The 25,348-nt window shown below is 31.6% G+C and overlaps 1 protein-coding gene across 3 annotated transcripts; it reads left to right on the top strand.

The window, feature by feature from the left end:
* Positions 1 to 4,786: 4,786 nt before the first annotated feature.
* On the top strand, positions 4,787 to 24,243 carry LOC114330875 (homeobox protein TGIF2-like). 3 transcript variants are annotated; one of them, XM_028280298.2, is made up of 4 exons: positions 4,787 to 5,132; positions 5,982 to 6,244; positions 13,389 to 13,747; positions 15,442 to 24,243. In XM_028280298.2, the coding sequence occupies exons 1-4, from the start codon at positions 5,123 to 5,125 to the stop codon at positions 15,680 to 15,682; spliced, it is 873 nt and encodes a 290-aa protein (XP_028136099.1). In that variant the 5' UTR covers positions 4,787 to 5,122; the 3' UTR covers positions 15,683 to 24,243. The 3 variants fall into 3 exon arrangements, with proteins under 3 accessions (XP_028136099.1, XP_028136098.1, XP_028136096.1); XM_028280297.2 differs by lacking the exon at positions 4,787 to 5,132 and adding an exon at positions 5,318 to 5,428; XM_028280295.2 differs by lacking the exon at positions 4,787 to 5,132 and having other exon boundaries at positions 5,882 to 6,244.
* The last annotated feature ends 1,105 nt before the right edge of the window (positions 24,244 to 25,348 follow it).

Below are 25,348 nucleotides of genomic sequence, written 5' to 3'. Positions count from 1 at the left end.
ATTAATTGGCTTATAGGTAGAAAATCTCGACTCTCAATTGAGAACAAACTGCTGATTTATAAAACAGTCATCAAACCTATATGGACGTACGGTATAGAACTATGGAGTTGTGCCAGCAAATCAAACCCAAAAATTATCCAAAGAACTCAATCAAAAATTCTACGCACCATCGCAAATGACCCGTGGTACATTTCCAACCAAACCCTTCATAGAGACCTAAAACAGTAATTTAAGAAAGAACCAACAGACACCACGAGAAATTGGAAGGCCACCCCAACCAATTAATGTTACCACTACTGCAGCCACTAAACAACAGAAGATTGCGAAGATTATGGCCCATAGATCTTCGCTTAAACTGAGGTGAAACCGCTGGGTGATGTACCTCATAACGCCATTTTAGTGTACAATACTATAGTTGATATAAGTTATTGTGATTGTTATCAAATTAACTCATAGAATATGTAGTTCTGATTGTTAATAAATGCTTACAAAAAAAAGTAACAGCAATGGTCACCAAAATAACAAGTTAAACACTTCGAAAAATTAAGAAAAGTAAAGCAGTTGAACAGATGACATTCCTGGAAAAGTGTGGATAATTTTCAGATAGGCAGGAACAAATTAGCTAACAGGTTTATTAATTTAATAGAATTATGCCATTGGAACAAATGCCAGACGAATGGAGAAGCATTATATTAGTAACTTTTTTTATTTAGCTAATGACTTGGTAGGTACGGTGAATGTTTGCAGTTAGGTACCTACCTAGTGTCATGTGTAGTGTGTGTGTTGAGTAAGTGTCTTGTTACTTTGCAAAGTCGACGTCATTGTCTTTGCAAAGAGACGCTAATGGTATCCGAACGTCTGCGGTCCCTCCGGTGAGTTATATTAGTAACTCTTTACAAAAAGAAGGGAGATATACAACAATGCACAAACTACAGGGTACTGTACATGCACTACTCCAAATAGCCCAGTAAATAAACGGGAAATACGGCGATACCGTGTAGTTTTCAGGGGCAACTCTGAATTGCCTGTAAATTTGGATTTAGGTCCTACTTACCCTCCACTTCAAAGTTGAATTTGTGCCGTTGGTTGCTATTACTTGGGGGGTTCTTCTCGGGGATGAAAAAATATACGTTCAAGATAAGCCCGGAAATGGATAAACTGCCTAATTATAAGCAACATTTGTTCTATAGAGTTTTTTATATGTCACTATTTTTCGAGATATTTGCGATTGAAAATGTTTATTTTTCGACAAAAAAACTATGTTTTCAAACGGTTTTCCGCAGATAACACAAAAAGTAAATATTTTATCGAAAAAAATATTATAAAAAGTGTAGCTTATAAAATAACTAAAAATATGGTGTATCAGTAAAGTCTATAAACCGAGTAAAACAAAGTTGTAGCTCATGAATGAAAAATACGTTCTTATTCGTCTAATTCCAAATCGAATATTTCAACGTGAAATCACCGAAAAATTAAGCACTTTTCGGGAAAAGCCATTTAAACTTTTTTAAAGTGTTTACAAAAAACTTCATTTTAATTGTTTACAAAAGTTTCTAGCGTTAAAAATAAGCGAGTTACGCTCAAAATAAAGTTGGCCTCCTTTTTTTGGTAAAAAAATCATGAAAATCTCTCCGTGTTTAGCTCCCCAAATGAAATTAATCGTTACCGCTTTACTAACAATTTACTTTACTTTTCTTTTTTTTTATATGATCTTTCAGTTTCAGCGGTTTAAAAAGCTTTATTTTTGACAGGGTTATAGTTGAAAGGGTTACTATACACAAGTGTATGCAAATTTTGAATAGCCATATATTAACCAATTTTTGTCTTACGGAAAAGCAAAATAAAACTAGCACATTTACAACAGCAAAACTTACATTTTTTTTACTCTTTGAGATTTTTCGTATCACTAATACTTTTTAAGATATTTCGAAAAAAGGAAATTTTTTCAAACTTAAGAAATTTTTTTTTACTATACAACCAAATTTTTTCAAAAATAAGCCCTTCAAACCGGTCAAACTTACAGATCATATTATAATCAATATATATATATACATTATACATTTAAAATAAATGGTAAAGCGGTAACGATTAATTTTATTTAAGATGTTAAATAGAGGGAGATTTTCACGATTTTTTTACCAAAAACAAGGGGCCAACTTTTTTTTAAGCGTAACTCGTTTCTTTTCGATGCTAGAAACTTTTGTAAAAATAAAAATAAAGCTTTCTTCATACAGTTTAAAAAATGTTAATAAATTTTTCGCGAGACTTGCTTAATTTTTCGGTGATTTCACGTTGAAATATTCGATTTGGAATTAGACGAAGAAGAACGTATTTTTCATGAGCTACAACTTTGCTTTTACTCGGTGTATAGACTTTACTAATAAACCATTTTTTAGTTTTTTTATAAGCTACACTTTTTCGAATAATATTGTTTTCGATAAAATATTTACTTTTTGAGTTATTTGCGGAAAACCATTTGAAAACGTAGTTTTTTTGTCGAATAGTATTAACTTACGTAAAAAACTCTATGGAAATAAAAGTTGCTTATAATCAGTCAATTTATTCATTTCCGGGCTTATCTTGAACATATGTTTTTTCACCCCCGAGAAGGGGTGACTGTCACCCCCCCAAGTAAAAGCAACCAATGGCATAAATTCAACTTTGAAGTGGAGGGTAAGTAGAAAACCTAAATCCAAATTTTCATGCAATTCAGAGTTGGCCCTGAAAATTACGCTCCAAACTACGAAAAAAAAATTGCACCAGGGATCCGTGATTCTTTATTTTCATTAGTGTTGGATCAGATAACAGGGAACCTAAAGAGCAACATTCCCTAGTGCTTAATGTATGCTGATCATGTAGTGTTGGTATGAAATACTGAAAGAGATTTAGAAAAAAACTGAGAGTTTTTGGAGTGTTTATTTAAAGATATAGTTACTACTTCAGATTGTGAAAAGTAATAATTTTCAGCATATATACCTAGGATTGGTATTACAAAATATTGGGAAAATAGATGAATATGCATATGGTAGAATTAGGAAAATGGATGAAGTGGAGGGAAACGAATGGTAGTGTGTTATAAACCAGCTGTAAGAGCAGCTGTGATGTACGGAATTGAATGCTAACAAGAAGTTAACATTCGGGCAGTTACCAAGAAATAGGAATAACGAGTGTATGTGGCGGAAATGAGAATACCTATATAGACGAATGAGTGGAGTGACAAAAAAACGTAAAATTAAGAATCAGTGTATTAGGGAAATCTGGGGATAGTACCAATTCCTACCGAAATGTTACAACCTAATTTGATTATTTATATTTGTTACTACCTTGACAACAAAAATTGCGACATTACCGAAACGTTTTTAAAATAATGGTTTTTCCCAAAATTATTTAAAATTAATTATTCAACCCGGAAAATCCTCAGATCACGGAAAATATTTCTGTGGCTTGGTTCTAAAAGGGCCAATGTCAATATTTCACTTTTTTGTACAGCTTTATTTAAAATTTAAAATTGGCAAAACAAAACGCAAAAAATTGACATTGGCCATTTTAACATCAAGCCACAGTATGTAACTTTGTATTAAAATGGCTAATGTCAATTTTTTGCGTTTTGTTTTGCCAATATTAAATTTAATAAAAAAAAAGTGAAAAATAGAATAAAAAAGTGAAATATTGACATTGGCCCTTTTAGAACCAAGCCACAGATTTGCACGAAGACGGCATTGGATGGAATTTGTAGCCGGAGTTATGTAGTTTCAAAAAACGTACTTGTGCAATCGAAAAAGGCGGTTTTAAACGTTTTAGATCGTTTGTAATGTTAAAGTTTAAATTCAACGTTCTTTAGACATATTTCTAATGCCTCAGATTTGTTTGGTGTTTGTTTTGTTTTTGTGTTTGTAACACCACGAGAATTTCTTAATGTGTAAGTGCAATGGGTCAAAATAAACACATTTTAAAAAACAACTGAAATTTAGGATTTTTTTAGCATGAAATGTCTCGGCAGCTAAGGCCATTGGCATGATACAGTAGATTTCACAATCAGATTACAGTGTAACGTGTGGTGTGTGTTGAGCAAATGTCTTGTTACTTAGTAAAGTCGACTTCATCATTTTTACAAATAGACTCTAATGGTATCTGAACGTCTGATGCGATCCCTCCGGTAGTAAAATTTAGGATTTATGTAAAGTAATCTGAAACAATTTATTATAGATATATAGATAAGTACATATTATAGATTACGTCTTGTCCAGGTTTATATTATTATGTTTAAAATGTTGTTTTAAGCAATATCCGCAAAAATTAGATAAGGAAGTGAATCTATCATATAAAATAAAATAATAAATAGAACGTTACGATGAATATTTGAAACACGAGATATTTACCGATAAACATATTGACCTAATTTTTTTAAATTGTCGCTTTTATAATTTTGAAAATATCCCTGAATTCGTCCCTGCCTTCATATTAGTTACAATATTACATAATAGTTTAATAAACATATTATGTTGATATTTTTTGTTTGTTTCGATAAATTGTATCATTTTTACACAATACCGGTAGCTTTTTAACTACTGTTAACTCACAAAATGTAAAAAAATGAAACACCATTAATTTATTTTAAGTGATAATGATGTCAAAGGTTGATTTTTAAAATTTACCGCCGATTATTCACGAAAGTTTAGCTTCCGCCATTATTGTTCAAACCAACCAATCAAAACGTCCAAATTGAATAATAAATCCGTGACCTGCGTATTGACGTCTATCAATTAGACCGCCATATAAACTGTCAAGTTGTAGCACGCGTGACAATCAGTTTTGTTTTAAAAGTGATTTTTTTATAAATACGAGTTTAATTCCTTCTGTAATTAGCGATAAACTTCTATTTATCTCTCAGATATGTAATACAATAACAGTTGGTACAGTTTTCAGTATTAAAAAAGTGTTTTGAGTGTGTTTACTATTATTGGCTTTAGACTCCGAAAAGTCAACAATAAAGAAGTAAACCTCTTTGGCAAGTTAATTATTTTTTAAGAAACATTTTAGAAGAGTTTTTTTCTCGGTGTTTAACAGAAAGCATCTCTTATTACGTAAATATTTAAGTTAGCTTGACCTGTCAACTATTAAGATGAAAGTTCGTAAGTATTTGTTTATTTGTTCTCATTAAAAGTCAGTATAAAGAGTTCAGATAGTTGTTTTACATCATTTCAATTGCAGACAACTTTGTAAGTCATATTTCGAGAAATCAGGTCTTGTTTGTTTGTTTACTCTTTTATTAGCGGTTCTTCTCCAAGCGACCACGAGGTAGCCATTTCTGTCATGTGTCAGATTTACTGTCATCTAAACGTGCTTTTATTTAAAAAAGTTAAAAAGTTCGGGTTATTTTATTAAATACATAAATTAACTGCTATGGATTATTGTACATTTGAACTAGGTAAGAAATTGTACAATATTTGTTAACGATGGTAGTCTTCTGTTTCGAATATTTTAACATTGTCTAATATTAGATAAAGTGTTTTTAAACTAAGAATATAACCCTTTAAACTTTGTATCTGAGTATGTGCAAATTTAACAATTTAACATTAAGAAACTTATTACTTAACCGTGCACATGGATCACCGAATTATACTTATTTATTTCAGTGGTTACATGTATGCCTAATAACTTCATTTCAAAAATATAGTTCTAGTGTTCAAAAATAACACTGTCCTTTATTTTTAAAGCACATGGTTTTTCTATCTCTATTCATATTCCAAGGCAGTATAGTTTATTTCATTACAACTTTTCATCCTCACTTACCCTTATGCCATTAACATTAACTATTTCCTTAAGTAAATAAGAGAGAATTTTATGAAGGAGGCATTGTCAATTTCAATTGTCTGTCTGTTGTTAGGTTGTCATGAAAAATTTATTTATTCAGCTTGCATTTTCTCTAAAATAAAATTTTATAATTTTGAAAATGGATCCATTAATTAATTACTTTATAGATCGGGAAAGATTTCAATCTGGCAGCAGTACTGATGAAAATGAATCTGGATCTGAGCAGGAACATGAGGAGCTTATCTCAGAAAATCAACTTGCAATGGTTAACCATGTTATGGGTACTCCTGTAAGAAAGCGAAGGGGAAATCTGCCTAAACATTCTGTTAAAATCTTGAAAAGATGGTTGTATGAACATCGCTACAATGCTTATCCGACTGATGGTGAAAAATTGACTCTTTCACAAGAAGCCAATCTTACGGTTTTGCAGGTAAGATATAACATATTTCTTATTTACAATGCATAACTTTGAATGGTAAATTGTTCTTTATTTACTGTAAGTTTTTATTTTTCTATTGTAATGACTTAAATTCATAATCCAACACAACTTTTTGTATATACAGTAAAACCTCTGTTAACCGAAATAATTGGGGAAAGGGCGTTTGGGATAACAAGAATTTCGTTTAAAAATAACATTATTTTTTGTATTCTTCTTTTATCAAATTATGCAGGGTGTCCCGAAAAGATTGGTCATAAATTATACCACACATTCTGGGATCAAAAATAGTTCGATTGAACCTAAATTACCTTAGTACAAATGTGCTCATAAAAAAAGTTACAACCCTTTGAAGTTACAAAATGAAAATCGATTTTTTTCAATATATCGAAAATTATCAGATTTTTTATTGAAAATGGACATTTATCATTCTTATGGCAGGAACATCTTAAAACAAAATTATAGTGAAATTTGTCTACCCCATAAAAAAATTATGGAGATTTTGTTCCCTTAAACCCCCCCAAACTTGTGTATACATTCCAATTAATTCATTATTGTGGTACCATCAATGAACTGTCAACACCGATGGAATGGGCAAGAAGTGAATTTAATGCCGCCAGGATGAGATAGCGCTAGTCAGGGAAGGAGGGAAGATAATCGCAATCTTTTGTAAACAAAAAATTGATAGTGGTAGTCAGGGTTGCCAACTTGAGGTATTTTTCCATAATTTTGGAGTAATTTGAAAGCGTCTAGACGAATTTTTCTAAGCAGAAATGGTTGGGGAGGGACAATTATGAGATATTTTAAGGGGTCATGGTAAATTAAATTTGCGTATATACATAGAACTGTATAATTATACTCTCATATAATCGAATACGATTGGATCGACCGGTTGGAAGACCTAAAAAGAGATGGGAAGACGAAGTCGATGAGGATGCCAGGAACTTCCTGGGAACGCGTTCATGGAAAAGAACAGCGGTAAATCGAAATGATTGGAGAAGCTTATTGAAGGAGGCCAAGGCTCGATTTGGGCTGTAGTGCCATTGGATGGATGGATAATCGAATACAATAGGACCTATGAATTATTTCCAGGGCCTTCTGTTGATAAGTAGTATAATTTTGGTTTACTGTTCTCTACATTTGACTACTAATTTATTAAAATGCGCCAAAAATTTAAATTTAAGGGGTTTGAGCTTCAGTTTGAGGGAATTTCAGTTTCTAAGTGGGGGATTTATAAAATCACATCTGGCAACTCTGGTGGTATGTTGTAGCAAATTTTCCCTGACAAGCTCTGTCTCTCTCTAGGACCTCTCACTTGTATGTTGGCCGCAATCTCGCTTCACTGTTTGAATGGGATGGAGCCATTCCATCCGTGTTGACAGTTCATTGGGTACCATTAGTTAAACACAACGTTTTTAAAACACACAGTTTTTATCGAGATGCAACTTCTTTTTCAATATATTTACTTAAAAATTTTATGGGGGTTTTGTTCCTTTAACCCCCCCCCCCCAATTAAACTATTATTGTGGTACGATTAGTTAAACACAGTGTTTTGAAAACTTTTGCCTCTTAATCTTTTTTTCATGTCACCTTTTATCGAGATGTAGCTTCTTTTTCAAAATATACCTAAAAATGTAAATTATAAATAAATTTTCAGATTATTAACAGGTCTCTATAATCGTACTTGACCATATACAAATATGTGGTGGATTCAATGAACTGTCAATACGGATGGAATAGGCATGAAGAAAATTAAAGCCTCCAACATACAAGAGAGAGGTCCTGAGAGAGACAGAAAAGGTATCAGGTAAAATTTGACAGGCCGTGTAATTTGAGTTGCCTATATCAACTTAAATCGGGGAAATGGACCTCATATTTTTTTTAACTTTATTAACTTAACTTAATTTTTAAATACTGCCTATCAGCCCTGATACCAAGTTAAAAAAATATGAGGTCCATTTCCCTGATTTAAGTTGATATAGGCAACTCAAATTACACGGCCTGTCAAATTACAGGACCTCTCTCTTGTATGTTGGCGTCAATTTCGCTTCACTATTTGAATGGGACGGGCCATTCCATCTGTATTGACAGTTCATTGGGTGGATTCGACAAATATTCAAAATATCTCACTATTCAAAATAACACTGGCTTATAGAAAAAGTACTAAGAGGCAAAAAAGTTTTAAAAAAATTGTGTTTAACTAATGGTGCCACAATAATAATTTAATTGGAACGTATACAAAAGTTTGGGGGGGTTTAAGGGAACAAAACCCCCATAAAATTTTCCACCTTAGTCCCACAGAAGTATAAATGTTGGTGTAATAAACTCAAAATCGCTAAAATGTGACATAGGTTGTTTCTGAAATAACCGATTAGAGTAGAGTATTTATTGGTAATAATGTACAAATGTACTTTTACAGGTCAGCAATAATTAAAATTGTCTAAAATTACATTAAAAGTTGACAGTACTTCAGTAAAAAAAACCTATTACTAAAATTTAAAAACTAAACACTAATTAAATTACAGGACAAAACAAAATTTAGATCTGAAGTACTCCTCAAATGAGTAGAAAGCACCCATCAGAAGATAATTTTTAATTTGTCTCTTAAATTGGTTAAAATCAAGACTTTTAATAGATATTGGTATACAGTTATAAAATTTCAATGCTAGGTATCTGGTTCCATTTCTGGTCCTCTCAAGTCGACTGAAGTCTGGTACAAGGGCATCATGATTTCTAGTCTGATAAGTATGCTGTTGTGTTTTATACAGATCTACATTTTGATGAACATACAACAGGCACTGCATAATGTACACAGAAGGTAGTGTGAGAATCCTCAGGTTTCTGAAAGACTGCCTACAATCGTCCCGATAACCCTGACCTGTGATTATGCGAATACACTTTCTCTGCTGACCAAACACCTTATCTATATGGCAAGAGTGTCCCCAGGAAAGGATTGCGTAAGTTAGTCGTGAGTGAAAGTTGCTGTGATATGATGTAAGAAGGGTTTGAAGGGAGGTAACCTTAGATAGGTTTCTAAATAAAAAGAGTTGGCTTGAGAGCTTTTGGGAAAGTTTCAGTATGTGCCGTTCCCAAGTGAGTCCCTGATCAAGATAAACACCAAGAAATTTAGCTTCCTGTGAACAATCTGTTAAAATTGGATGTGTAATGGTGTTATGTCTTAGGGTAAAGTTCACTGTTTGTGATTTTGAGTTATTGAGAGAGAGACGATTTGCCAAAAACCATTGGAACAAATTGCTCTCTGTGGTCTCAAGATCAATATCACTGATTTGGGAAGGGTGGTAACTTTGATAGCATGTAGTATCATCAGCAAATAGGACTGTGCTTACCGGGCCCTCTTGTGAAAATCCCAAGTCATTTATATAAATGAGAAATAATATTGGACCTAGAACTGACCCTTGAGGCACTCCATACATCAAAGGTTTTTTATCAGATTTGAGCTGGTTAAAAAACACATATTGAAATCTATCTGATAGATAAGACTCAATCAATTGAATAGACATAGGATGAAAATTATAGGCATGTAATTTTTTAAGAAGAATACTATGAGTGACACAATCAAAAGCTTTAGTAAGATCAAGGAACGAGGCAAGGGTATCAAGAAAGTTTTCAAATCCTTCCAAAATACTGCCTGTAAAATGATCGATAGCAAGTGTTGTTGTTTTGTTTTTTCTAAATCCAAATTGCTGCACTGCAAAAAGCCGATTAGATTCAAAATAGTCATTGATCTGCTTCTTTAGGATTCTCTCAAACACTTTGGAAAGAATTGGCAAAAGAGAAATTGGACGAAAGTTATTATGATCATCAGCCGAACCTTTACGTTTAAAGAGAGGTATGACTTTCGCAGTTTTAAACACTGAAGGAAAAATGCAGGATGAAATTGAGTAGTTTATTAGTTTAGTTAAAGGTAAGCTAATGTTGTGTTTAATTGCCTTGATTATTTTTGTGTTCATTCCATCCGGGTCCTTGCTCTGGCTATTTTTTAATTCTTCAATTGCTTTTACAACTTCCTCCAAATTTGTTGGCTCAAATCTGAAGGAGCAATGATTAGAGGCGAATGAAGGAGCATGTGGTATAAAATTAAGGTATGTATTGAATGATTGGTCAGTATGATTAAGTGTATTTATTACATTTTCAGCAATACCACAGAAGAAATCATTAAAACTATTTGCATTGAGTGATGAATTTTTTATTGGTAAATTCTTACATCTTGAGTTTATTAGGGACCACATAGCCTGTTGACGGTTGTTAGAGTTTAATATAAAATCATCATTAGATTTAATCTTTGCCTTATGTATAGCATGTCTGTATTTTTTCCTATATTCTGAGAGTGTTTTCTTTGTCACTAAAACGGGGTCACTTTTATTTAAAGATGTCAAAAATTGTAGTTTCTCCCTCATAAGTTTCAAATCATCATTAAACCAAGAATTTTTTTTACATTGTTTACCTTGCTCAACAAGCCTAGATTTTTCAGGAAAAGACAGATTTATTGCCTGCGTTAAAATATCGATAAACATTTTAAACCTTGAGTCCACATCAATACATTCATTATCAATAAATTCAAAATTTTGTAAGCAAAGATTGTTATTTAAAGAGGCCAGTCCCATCTCTGTAATGGGCCTGTAGCTTATTCTAGATTTAGAAGTAGTTTGGGACACTTCACATTTAAACAATATGCCTTTGTGGTCTGAAGTGTGTGAAAGATCAACAGCTTCGGATTGCAACATGGTACTATTAATATTTGTAAATATGTTATCAAGACATCTATTATAACGGGTGTTAAATTTTATTGATTTTTTGAGGTTATAGGATCTAAAGAAATTGCACAGATCCAGGGCTGCAATATCCCTTTCATTGAAGTGCACATTGAAATCCCCTGTTATAATAAGAGGTTTATTTGTATTTAACTTTTTGAAAACTTTTGACATTGTATTGAAGAATTGATTTAAATCACCATCTGGGGTACGATACACAGTGACAAGTTGAATATCAGATTTTACCAAATGTACACCTGTTATTTCACAATGTTTTTCAAGAGATAAACTTTCAAGATTTAATGAAACAGAATCAAAGGTTTCTTTAATATATATACTTACACCCCCATGAGAGCCCACAGTCCTTGCAAAGCCAGAAATCATTCTGTAGTTCTTAATTTTAATTGAAAATAGTTCCTCAGATACTAGCCAGTGTTCATTTATACATAAGCAATCTGCTGATACTTCATTGAGGAGGACCTCCAGATCTAAGAAGGAGGTACGCAAACATTGTATATTACAGTGTAAAATAGTTTTTTGTGCTTTCTTAAAATTTCCTAAAATACCTTTATTATTATTATTATGTACAGGAACATTTACTGCACCACGGTTTTCTTCAGCGGATTCACTGAGGATCGAGGGCGTTGAACATGGAGAAAATGGTTTATGTTAGTTCCCAGTGGCCATAAATCAGATGACATTATGGCATCATTGTTTATCTCAGGAACTCCTACCTTAAAAGAGCTATATAGGTGGTTCTTTTTGGTAACCATCTTCTCACACACACAGTCCTGGTCAAGCTCATATTTTTTGAGAAAGTTGAAAACATCAGTTGCTTCAGTTTCAGGAGTAAAACCTGATATAAATACCCATGATTTAATTGGAGTAGGTGCTACAACCTTTAGTAGGTTATCAGTGTTAATGCCTTTCTTGGGACTTGGTCTTCTGTTTTGTTTTCTTTTTTTATATGACACCAGTTTGAAACCATCATTTTCAGTCACTTCCTCTTGGATGACGGGAAGGATTTGTAACTCAGAAGAGAGTTGTGAGTTTAGATTGGAATCATTGGCAATGTGGCTTTGATCTTGCTGAGTATTGTGATGCAATTGCGATTTTTGTTGTTTTTGATGTTGACTGACAGTGACATTTTTGACGACTTTGACGTTGTCATCTTTCACTCCTTCCACTGCAGTTTGCGAAACTGTCGGTAATACGGTGTTGCCAATGTCAACAAAATTTCCTGTTAGCTTTTTAGGGGATGGCTTTGGTGGCTTTCTAACCTCACTTCTTGCGATGTCCAGTTTTTCTAGAAGAATTACCTGATTTTTGTTCAGCAAATCGTTGTTTTCCACCAATAGCTTATTTTTTTCCTCCAGAAGTTTGATGATAATTTCATACAGACCCTTCTCTGTCTCCCAAAAGTCGACACACCCATAAGCCGGAATGTGACGACAAGCTGCAGTCTTCTGAGTGGCTGCCTGAATTAAGCAGGATGAATGGAACGATTTTTCACATTTCCCGCATTGCACTGTGCAAGTTGAACTTTTCTTACAATGAAAACAGTAAATTTTCAACTTTTCGTCATGTTTTTCGCGTTGTTTTACAGACGCACTTGCCAAAACATTCCGACCGTCGGCCATCTTGGATTGGTATGATTCAAGTCGATTCAAGTAGTTTTCAAGTTATTTGCGTTTTAATGTAATGGATTCAATAAAATTATGTATTTTAGACATATAATCGTATTGAATGTAGTTTAAAATACATAGTCTTATGGAATCCATTATCTTTAAACGCAAGTAACTTGAAAACTACTTACTTTATCGCAATGAGACAAAAAGATGATATTTATGCAAAAAGTAACAAGGAATCAAAAAAACATGCTGAAATGATTATTACGACAGTGGTGTAGGTTGTGAGGGGGAAAAAGGGGCGAAAATGAAGTACATATCCCTACGGCATGCCTCTGGTAACAGCGGAAAACTATCTTTCAACACTAGTAAAAGTATACTAACATGCGTAAACTGTGTGTCAAGTTTGAACAAATAATATTAAAAGGTGCTTTAACAGTGGGCTAAAATCATTTTAGAACATTTGTAATAAAACACTCTGTATCTCGGTAAGGAAGAATATTTTATTTAAGTGTTTTGGGTTAAGTCTTCGTATTTTGTGCTAAGAAGGTTTCTCCAGTTAGATATGGACAATTGTTAATGAAACACCCTGTATATTTATTATGTAAGAATGTTGCATATATCTGATTTTAAATTTCAAACTATAATTTCACATTTTAAATAATAGGTAAAACATTTAAGTATGTAATCTAAAATAGTTTAAGATGTTTATAATAATTATACTTGTTTATATTGCAGGTTTGCAACTGGTTTATCAATGCAAGGAGAAGGATATTGCCAGAGATGATTAGAAGAGAAGGCCATGACCCAAATCATTATACAATATCTAGAAGAGGTAAGAAATTAAGTAGTGTAAATGGAATCGTCGAGCAGCCACCAGTAAGTTGGAATGGAGATTTACAAAGTATCACAAGAGGAAAGCGCATCAGGCTTGATCATGACTATGAAGACAGTATGACATTGATGTATCGTTCCGAAGAAGATAGTCCCAATGAATACGAGAGTTCTAGTCCCAGTGAAGAGGAGAAATTTGCTTCTTGGCAGACAGTTATAAGATATGGAGTACAAAACGAAGCTAACCATCCAGCTATTAGAGGGTAATTTAGTTTTTATTTCATTTTATTCATTTCTTATCAAACTAAGATGGCACTTTTGAATATTTTCTTCATTATTTTTCTCTTTAAAACCCTGTCTAAGTTTTGTAATCTCTATTAGATACAATCTTCATTACATATATCGTCGGCTGCATGCAAGGGTGACACAACTCAAAATTGAAAAAGTTGAGACAAGTGAATAAAGTATGAATATCTCAAGTTTTATTAAATTTATTTTATTTCTATTAGGATTCTTATCAAAAATGATTTTTTAAAAGAATCCTTATACCAGAAATAAAATAAATTTAATAAAATTCGTAATATTCAAACTATAATCACTTGTCTAAAATTTTTAGTTTTGAGTTGTGCCATTTTGCATGAGTTATATTGCTCTATTATGTATATTTAGCTTTGTTTGTTAAAGACAGTTTTTCTTTTAATGGCCAAATTATATTTATATTCAATAAGTTTTGTTTCAAGGTTCATTTTATTTTGAGTAGTAGATATTTGAAACAACCTTTTTGAAACAAAGTAATGGAGTGTATCATGAACCAAACATTTATTTAGGAATCTTAGATTATAGTACCTTTTATAAAAACAAACCTATTCTACACTTTCCGTCACAAAATTCCGCCACCCAAAATTTTTGATTAAGTTTGACAATTTATAACTGTATTATTTGTGCTCCGATTTTCAAGATTCTTGCACCAGTTTGTAGGTATATGTATTGAAATCGTTTGGTATTACTCCGGTAACAAAAAAATTGCTTGCATAGCATTATACAGGGGTGAATGGAAGCAACGTATTTTCTCCCAACTTTAAAAAATTCTGTGGAAAAATGAAAGAGCTGATTTTGTTTCATAGTCCTGTCATATTATCTTGGAGGCATCGCTGAAATTTTGTTTTTTGAATTATCCGAATATCTCTTTTCTTGTAAGAGCTGTATCATTTTTTGTAAATAAAAACACTGATTGATTCATAAAATAGAGGTTGTATTGATAAGATTAGAATGGCCCACATGCAGCCTAGATCTCAATTCCATTAAGCATTTATAGGATGAATTAAAAAAAAAGCTATTCACTGTCATCCTAGGCCTCCAGAAAATTTGGTACAATTATGGCCCTGGTAGAGGAATATCGAGCTATTCCTCAGGCAAGGATAACACATCTTTGTTCGATGCTAAACAGATTGTGAGCAGTCGTTGCTGCAAGAAGTGGACATACCCGCAATTGAATTGTTTTGGTTTGTTGTTAATTTTGTTTTGTTAATTTTATTGCGTTTGATATTTTTAATTAAATAAACCTTTAAAGCTGTGTTTTTATTTACAGCTCTTACAAGAAAAGAGATATTCGGATAATTCAAAAAACAAAACCTTAGCGATACCTCCAGAATAATACAAAAGGAGTATGAAACAAAATTAGCTCTCCAATTTTTGCACAGAATTTTTTAAAGTTAGGAGAAAAAACAACGCTTACATTCACTCCCGTATAATGCCATCTAAGCAAAAAATTTTTGTTACCGGAATAATAGCAATTGACATCAATACATGTACCTACAAACTCGTGTAAGAATCTTGAAAATCGAAGTACAAATAATAAAGTTATAGATTGTCAAACTTAATCAAAAATTTTGGGTGGCGGAATTTTGTGCCGGTGAGTGTATAATAAAATTCTATAAAATGTTGTATTTTGTTTTAGAAATAACGAAGGAAACTTTGGCAGCACTGATTATTGGAATCCCCCATTGACCCAAATGACTCACTCACTTTCAGCTCCAAAAGTACAAGTAATGCCTGCACATCCTGTCAATGATCTGATCCAAGGAGATCCTCTTGCCACTGATGAAGACAAGGACAAGTTTAAGTGCTTATACTTACTTGTTGAGACCGCAGTTGCTGTCCGACAACGTGAAAAAGAACGAAATGACATTCAAGTATAGTCATGGTTGCTGAATTGTACTTAATAGTCACAAACCAATGGTGCCTTGCTTCCCCTTAGGCCAGTATGTGTAAACTGTATTTTTAATTTTTCATTTTGATTAAAGAAGAGGTTTGTTACCTAAATATTAATAATTTGACAAGGTGGTGTTAATAAATACCTTATGCCTTATTTAAACCAAAATGTTTAGATGTGTGACTAAAACTTTGTCTAAAAATTAAAAGTAGAATCTCCAAATTTGGTTTAATTAAGTCTGTGTCTTTTGTTACTGTGTAGTGGTGGAATTAAAATAAATGAAATTATGCCTTTCTATTTTTAATATTCTTAATATAACATTAAATTTCTTTAGATCAATTTGAAATAATTGTTATTTATAAGCTGTGTATTATATTAATTTTGTAATAAATATAAGAAATTCAGAAAATTGAAACAATGATTTACAAATTTTTTTAAGAAAAAATGCTTTGCACTATTTCTGAATATTTTTGTCCAGTTTTGAACCCTTTTATTGCTACATAGATTTTACAATTTTGTTACTGATATTAACACTGTTGAACAGTTATCTTTGGTTCCGTACAATGAGACAGTATTTTACAGCTGGGTCAGTAAATTTCTAGTAGTTCTCACAGATTTCTTCTCCGTATCCAATAAACACTAAACGTCAAAATTAACGCACCACCTTTAAAATGGCACATTTTTGATGTCTCGTATCTCCTAAACCTGTTGTCCGATTTGAGCGATTTTTTTAGTAAATTATAGCTTTATTCTTCAAGAATATTGATGTAATAATATTATTGCCAAACAGGGAAGTGTCATTGTATACCGGGTGTAACAATGATAGTGTGTTTTTTCCTCAAAGTTTGGAACACCCTGTGTAATATTCTAGCATATACAAAATATTGAAATTAAAACTTAACTGTAACCTTAGTATTTTTTAACATTTTGCATTTTGATTCATTCGCTTATGTTGGATAATAAAAAAGTTAGTTACTTTAACAACTATCAATGTTGTTCATCAATACAGGGTGTTTCTAAATAAGTGCGACAAACATTAAGAGATAATTCTGAATGAAAAAAATAATGACCGTTTGCTTTATAAACATATGTCCACAAATGTTTCCGAGATAAGGGATGTTGAATTTTTTCTTACAAACTGATGATTTATTTATTGCTCTAAAACTGGGTGAGATATGCAAATGAAACTTGGTAGTTTTTAAGAAGTAGCTATTGCGCATTTTTTGACATACAATTAAGAATTTTATATTCACCATTGGCGTGCATACGGGTATAAACATTTTAGATACATCCCGTATGCACGCCAATAGTGAATGGAAAATTCTTCGTTGTATGTAAAAAATACGCAATAACTACCTCTTAAAACCTACCAAATTTCATTTGCATATCTCAACCGGTTTTAGAGCAATAAATAAATCGTCAGTTTGTAAGAAAAAATTCAACATCCCTTATCTCGGAAACGAAGCATTTGTGAACATATGTTTATAAAGCAAACAGTCATTATTTTTTCATGCAGAATTACCCCTTAAAGTTTGTCGCACCTATTTAGAAACACCATGTATTGATGAATAACATGGCTAGTTGTTAAAGTAGCTAACTTTTTTATTATCACACATAAGCGAATAAATAAAAAAGTAGAATGTTAAAAAGCCTAAGGCTACAGTTGGGTTTTAATTTCAATATTTTATTTACTCTAGAATATTCCACAGGGTGTTCCAAACTTTGAGGAAAAAACACACTATCATTGTTACACCCAGTATACAATGACACGTACCTGTTTAATTATTACATCGATATTCTTGAAGAATAAAGCTATCGTATAGTAAAAAAATCACTAAAATCGGACAACAGGTTTAGGAAATACAAGACATCAAAAATGTCCCATTTTTAAGGTGGTGCGTTAATTTTGATGCTTAGTGTACTATTTTCCTTTGTGGTATACATTTTATTATTTTGCAAATCTATGTGGTACTGCATGTCTATCTGGTAATATTTTAGAGTTGGGAGTGTGTATAGTTGGTTACAAGAATGTAACTCATTTCAAACTCTATTCTTATGCTTTTTATATTGGACAGATCCTGATATACAGGGTGTCCCGAAAAGATTGGTCATAAATTATACCACAAATTCTGGGGTCAAAAATAGGTTGATTAAACCTCACTTATCTATATACAATAATGCACCCAAAAAAGTTACAGCCCTTTGAAGTTACAAAATGAAAATCGATATTTTCTCATATATCGAAAACTCTTAGAGATTTTTTATTGAAAATGGACATGTGGCATTCTTATGGCAGCAGAATCTTGAAAAAAAAATTAAAGTGAAATTTGAGCACCCCATAAAAATTTTATGGGGGTCTTGTTCCCTTAAACCCCCCCAAACTTTTGTGTACGTTCCAATTAAATTATTATTGTGGCACCTTTAGTTAAACACAATGTTTTTAAAACTTTTTTGCCTCTCAGTAATTTTTCGATAAGCCAGTGTTTATCGAGATATTTTGAAAATTTTTGTCAAATCCACCACATATTTGTATATTATGGTCAAGTACGATTATAAAGACCTGTTAATAATCTGAAAATTTATTTATAATTTACATTTTTAGGTATATTTTGAAAAAGAAGCCACATCTCGATAAAAAAAGACTAAGAGGCAAAAAAGTTTTAAAAACACTGTGTTTAACTAATGGTATCACAACAATAGTTTAATTGGAACGTACACAAACATTTGGGGGGTTTAAAGGAACAAAACCCCCATACAATTTTTATGTAAATATATTAAAAAAGAAGTCGCATCTCGATAACAACTGACTTATCGAAAAAATACTAAGAGGCAAAAAAGTTTTAGAAATGTTGTGTTTAACTAATGGTACCACAATAATGAATTAATTGGAACGTAGACAAAAGTTTGGGGGGGTATAAGGGAACAAAAACCCCATAAAATTTTTATGGTGTGGACAAATCTCACTATAATTTTGTTTTAAGATGATTTTGCTATAAGAATGATACATGACCATTTTCAATAAAAAATCTCAACAAAACAGTTTTCGATACATTTTCAAAACAGTTTTCGATATATTGAAAAAAAATCGATTTTCATTTTCTAATTTCAAAGGGATGTAACTTTTTTTATGAACACATTTGTACTAAGGTAAGTTAGGTTCAATCGAACTCTTTTTGACTCCAGAATGTGTGGTATAATTTATGACCAATCTTTTCGGGACACCCTGTATATTAGCTTACAGCTGTAGAGGCTACTTGCCTATTAAGCCTATGACTATTAAGTATGTATACTATTTTTTTTAGAATGTTATTATGAATATTGAGATTATTATTTTAAGATAAAGAATATTAAGTACTTGTCTTTTGTCCCGTCCCACGTATCATTTTGTAATTAATTTTCCAATGAATCGGTTTTCCATTTTCGAATAATTATCATATTTGATTACTAATTGTTATCATGATTTCATGATTTCTTCTAATTTTAAAAATATGCGGATCAAGACCTTTTGGTTTAAACTAAGCATTTTTATACATTTCAATCTCATGACTTTCTGTGTTAAAAAATGTATTTAACTTCAATAGAGCAAAATCATTTCGTTTTATGTTCTCTGAAAAAAGGTAAAATTAAGAGTTTTCTTAAATGAATCGTTTATTTCAGAAAGGGGTCAAGTCGCAAGTATCTACTTTTGAGAAAATCAAGTTTACACACTGTTTACACATTCAACAAACAATCACTTTATATCAAATAAAAATTCTACCTAACAACCTGGAGTATTTGTCAAAAAGTGTTGTATGTTTTAAAAATGTATCTTGTTAATTTGTTTAAGAAAAAAAAATTAATTTTTTGCACTCATTTTGCCAAGATTTGTCACTTGACCCCTTTCTGAAATAAACGATTCAATGTAGAATTTATCAGAAGAAAACCGGTAACAAGATATCTATTTTTTGTGAGGTATAATTCACTTGTACTTTAAAATTGAACTGTATTTTATAACACCAACCTTTTTGCTTTTCGTCTGTATTTATTCCATACCACTTATTTTTTTTTAACTATTACGGATACAAAAAACATAAAATGTTTAAGTAAATATTCACAAATTAGAACATGAGTTAAAAATAACACAATCTAAAGATATCAGTATAATTTAGTAAAAAAGAAATAGTTACATTTACTATAATGGTAGCATGTAAATAAATTTACAATTAATACCAAATAATTTTACAATTCCAAAAATTTGGTTTCTAATAAATCATTTTTTTTTTAATAAACATCTTTAAATTGTTTTTCTTTGTGAATAATTAGATATTATTTTTTGTTTCTGTATTAAAATAATTCTTTCAATGTTGTATATATACAAAAAAACATTTTGTATACAATATTGAGATTAAGTTCCTCATGATAGATACTTGAGCTTTTGGGTTAAATGGAATTTTTGATTACTTAGCACGTTAAGCTCCATGCCAGTCCCTAGGGACCGATATAGAAAGTTCCCCATACGCCAGGGGCCCTAGAGACCGCTGCGTATTGATGATTGCGTGGGAGACATTTTTTCAATATTTTATCTAGCGCTTAACGTGTTAAACACAAAAATCACAATAATGAGAGTAAAGTATCTTTAATGATGCGTTATTGTCAACACGTCTATTTTTTGCTAAAGTGAAATCTATTTTTGAAATATTCACTAGGATGCTTAAGGGTTGTTAGTCAAAATTTGGAGAATGAAAGAAAGGATGCTTGCTACTTCATTTCACTTTATTAAAGAAGACGTTTCTTATATGAATACATACACATCATCAGTTCTCGTCTAAAATCAGTTAAATGATCATAATAAAAAAAAAAAAAAATCAAAAGAGTTACCTGACAAAGATATGCAGCTTTAAAAAGATGGAAGCGAAGCAGAAAATAACTTAAGCAGTGTGCAGTTAATCACATTAGTGATTATTAACTTATCGAAAGATTGTTGCGTCTTAGCACATGCTATTTCATCTAAACACAAGGTCAATAATTTTGAAGAGGTTAAAATTCTTTTTAACGAATAGAATTACACATAACTCATTCACTGCCGATCATGCGCCAGCACGTGATATGGTAACTTCAGTCAGGTGCTGTTCAACAGAATGGCTTTTGAAATTTTGAAATTTTTTTAATGAGCTTAATACCTTTGTAAGGTAAACCTTTTGAAAAAATTTTCTATGGACGTATACTCATTTAACTGATTTTAGATGAACTGATGATGTATAAACATTTTACAAATAATGTTTAAAAAAATGTGTGTTTAAGAAAGACAAGTGCAAACCTGGAAAAATACTATTATGAAAAGTGCAAGTATTAGAATAACTTTTGTCGTAAAAAATTATTGTATCCTCCAATATAACAAAATTTTTGGTACGTAAACAGTGTAGTTTTTCAATTATAAATAAGGGTGTTTTATTAATAATTGGAAATATTTTAACTGTAGATTCCTGGGCTAAAACTTTGGCTAACCCAAATCACTTCACTTAAATAAAATGTGGCTCCGTACTGAGTTACTTTATTTCTTCTTCTTCTTGTCTTTATCCTTATGCCTCTTACGGCGTCGGATGAGTTACTTTATTTAAAAATTTAAAAACAATTTGTACCCAGCACTTTGAAACTATTTGTCATACTTGACAGAAACGGTATGTACTGTACACTGTACCAAATTGTGTTAAATAATATAAAAAGGAATTAATCCCTCTCATTGGCTGTATACCATAATAAAAATTACTAAAGAAGTAAAAATCTTCCCTTGTAGATGGTATATAATTTATTTAAAATTTTCTAAAATAGATCCAAGTTGGACTCTAAAGTGGGTACATCACTAGTACAATACAAACAAACGTTTTCGGACTAATCAGTCCATCATCAGGTTAAATCGTAAAATAAGTAAACCACTGTATAAAAATGACAAAGTAGAAATTTTGACTGTTCAGAAGTTAGGAAAAATTAAAACCTGTGGTTACTTACTCCAGATCCAAAGTAGTTGAAACTAGCTACTGAGGTAGGTCGAATGACCTTACCAATATAAAAAATTAGCCATTTCGGCTACATCGAGAGTGACAATAAGTCGATGTTACAAGAATAAAGTGTATTTAAACCATAATGGAGTCTTCATCTTGGCTTCAAACGACATGGTTATGTTGAAGACAGTAGGAAACGGACTGATTGAAATTTGGTATTGAAAGACTGTTGACAAGACCTTTTAGATAAGGAATTTTATGTATGAAAAGTTATTTTGTATTATAAAAATGCAAACAAATTCTAAATGATTGAATTTAATTAACTATTAAATAAATGAATAAGAATGAAACAGTTTAAATTAATAATAACATATAATTATTTATGATAATTCTATGACTATTGAAAGCGAAAATTTTGCCAATAAACTGTTTCATTCTTATTCATTTATGTAATAGTTAATTAAATTCAATCATTTAGAATTTGTTTGCATTTTTATAATACAAAATAACTTTACATACATAAAATTCCTTATCTAGAAGGTCTTGTCAATAATAGTCTTTCAATGCCAAATTTCAATCAGTCCTTTCCTACTGTCTTCAACATAACCATGTAGTTTGAAGCCAAGATGAAGACTCCATTATGGTTTAAATACACTTTATTCTTGTAACATCGACTTATTGTTACTCTCGATGTAGCCGAAATGGCTAATTTTTTATATTGGTAAGGTCTTTCGACCTACCCCAGTAGCTAGTTTCAACTACTTTGGATCTGGAGTAAGTAACCACATGTTTTAATTTTTCCCAACTTTTGAACAGTCAAAATTTCAACTTTGTCATTTTTATACAGTGGTTTACTTATTTTAGGCTTCAACCTGATGATGGACAAATTAGTCCGAAACGTTTGTTTGTATTGTACTAGTGATGTACCCACTTTGAGTCCAACTTGGATCTACTTTAGAAAATTTTGAATAAATTATATATACCATCTACAAGGGAAGATTTTTACTTCTTTAGTAATGTGTTTAATAAAGTTTTCTGACTACCACCAGAGGCGTACGATAGGGGAAAGTGAATAGTTGACCCTTCTTAAATTCTTAAATTATTTTATTGTAATTTTTCGATTCTCCAATACTTTCTATAAACTCAGAAAAACAGAATACTTCGGACATATAGTTAGAGGACCTAAATACCATCTACTTCGCTTTATAATACGAGGAAAAGTGGAGGGAAAGAGATGGATTGGTCGAAAGGATCTGTCATGGCTGCGTAATATTAGACAATGGTGTGGTTCCACATTAGAAGAATTATTTCGCGCAGCATCCGATAGAGAGACGTTTCAGGAACTTAAACATGATGACGGCCAATGCCTGAATACGGATACTGCACCTAAAGAAGAAAAATACTTTCTATGTCAATAATATACTCTTCATTTGTAACGATGAAATCTATATTTTTCGAGATATTTGAAGTTAAAAATGAAGCGGCACAGTTATTTTGATTAATGTAATAACACGAAAATATCAAAATCCTTTTTTAACTAAACCTTTTATAACAGATGTTCAATGTGACGCCCATTTAGCTCAGTAAGGTTATCAATTCTTTCTGTGCTGCTTCATTTTTAAATTCAAATATCTCAAAAAATAATGACTATCGTTACGAATAAAGAGTATATTATGTCCATAGACAGTATTGCAGAATCGAAAAATTGACTAAAATAGCAATTCCGCCAGTGGCGTAGAATTTGTGAAGGGTCAACCATTCTCTTTCCCCTGTCGGACGCCTTTGGTAATAGCAAGAAACGTGTATTTAACATAATTTAATAGTGTGTACACTCACACTTTCTGCCAAGTATGACAAGGATATGTCAACAAATAGTATTAATGTATGGGGTACAAATAGTTTAATACTATGTAATTTAGTAAGGAGCCACCATTTTATTCAAGTGATTTGGGGTAAATTCTATTATTTTGAGCCCAGGAATCTATATTTAAAATATTTCCAATTTTTATTGAAACGCCCTGTATAACGAATGAGTGGAGGTAACATGACATATTGACATGAAATGAAGTAATTAAAAAATTAAAAAGATATATTTTTCAGTGTTCATCGTTAAATTGTATTGAGTATAAATTTTCAAGAGCTACGCATATGTTTTATAAATGAAATTTTTAAAGTGAAAATACTACAAATAGTTAGTTGTTTTCTTATCGTCTTTTATATTATGTTCATATTCTGGGTATTTTTAGGTTTAGATATATATCTTTAATCAGAATGTGCTAAAATTGTTTTCAAATTATTATTTCATGTTGAAATTGTACACATATACTGGCCTATCCTTCTGAAAGCTCAAATAGATTCTTGGTCACATTTACAAGAGTGTTTTTCATACAAAAAAAATATGAAATTGAGTGCCAATTTTAATATTCGTCGTTATGAACTCGTAGGATTTTATATTAAGATTGCAAGTTGTGTTGTGTTTTTTAGTTTCGTAATGTTTAATAGTATTCCCTATAGTTTGAATTCCAATGTTTATTACAAGAGAGAGTGATATTAAAACGTGTTGGAATTATTTTGTGTTTTTATTTAACTTTTATCCTTAATAAATAAATCGTAGGGTCTACTGATACGGAAAGATTATAGGAAAACGTAACGTTAGAACCAGACAAAGTCTTGGCTTCGTAAATCTCTGAGAATGGTTCGAGGATAATGGAATGAGTTGAAAGAGAAGTGGTCATCCAGCTTAGAGTCAGTCGTTGTATGGTTCAAAAAACATACTGATGGTTCATAGAGACTGGATCTCACAAACGGGGACCAGGATCAGGCCCGAGAAAAATCACGACGGCCAAAGAAGACGCACTTCTTTACGGCTAGAGCAATCCAAAACCGTCTTCAAATTGCTCATGGGTGGACATTAAGTACTTCTACCGTGAGAAGAATGTTGAGGGAATTTGGGCTAAAGGCTCGCGTCCAGCAACAGGACCTTTGTTAACAGCAGCACATCGACAACGCCGACTTTAGTTTCCTAGAGTCTTAAGACTGTTTTAAACTATACCTTTTTTGCTGACAGAAAATGGTATAACAAAAATTTACATGAAATGATTGTGTACAATATTATTACAAAAAGTTTTGTGTATTAGATTATCACATTTTCGTATTAGAATATGTTATGCGATTCTGCGCATTACATGCTAAAAAAGTACTTTTTTATATTTTTTTGGTGGTTTATGTACTGTTAACTTTAATGTTCTTTTTCTTTTAATAATGTGTTAATCTCATTTTTCTCAACATTTAATCTAGTTATAAACTGCGCGTCATAGAAAACGGGCACCCTAAAAAATAGGTCATTTTTGATGTCGCGTATCTCCTAAACCTGTTGTCCGATTTAAATGATTTTTTGAATATGTTATAGCCCTATTCTTTGTCAATATCCCTGTATTAATATTTTTGCAAAACAGGTAAATTTTCATTGTATACCGGGTGTACGAATCAAACTGTGTTTTTTTCTCAAAGTTCGCAACACCCTGTGGATTATTTTAGCATTTATAAAATACTGAAATTAAAATTCAACTATAGCCTCAGGTTTTCTTAACATTGTTTTTTTGATTCATTCGCTTATGTTGGATAATACAAAAGTTATGTACTTTAACAACTAGCCATGTTCTTCATCAGTATAG

Source organism: Diabrotica virgifera, chromosome 2, assembly GCF_917563875.1.
Source record: "Diabrotica virgifera virgifera chromosome 2, PGI_DIABVI_V3a".
Lineage (NCBI taxonomy): Eukaryota > Metazoa > Arthropoda > Insecta > Coleoptera > Chrysomelidae > Diabrotica > Diabrotica virgifera.
Note: the sequence above shows the minus strand (reverse complement) of the source record. Positions and strands in the feature narration are given on the sequence as shown.

Coding starts and splice junctions, on each gene's coding strand:
- LOC114330875 (XM_028280295.2), top strand. CDS start 5,954: ATGGATCCATTAATTAATTACTTTATAGATCGGGAAAGATTTCAATCT. Junction 6,245..13,388: donor CCAATCTTACGGTTTTGCAG/GTAAGATATAAC, acceptor TTTATATTGCAG/GTTTGCAACTGGTTTATCAA. Junction 13,748..15,441: donor AACCATCCAGCTATTAGAGG/GTAATTTAGTTT, acceptor ATTTTGTTTTAG/AAATAACGAAGGAAACTTTG.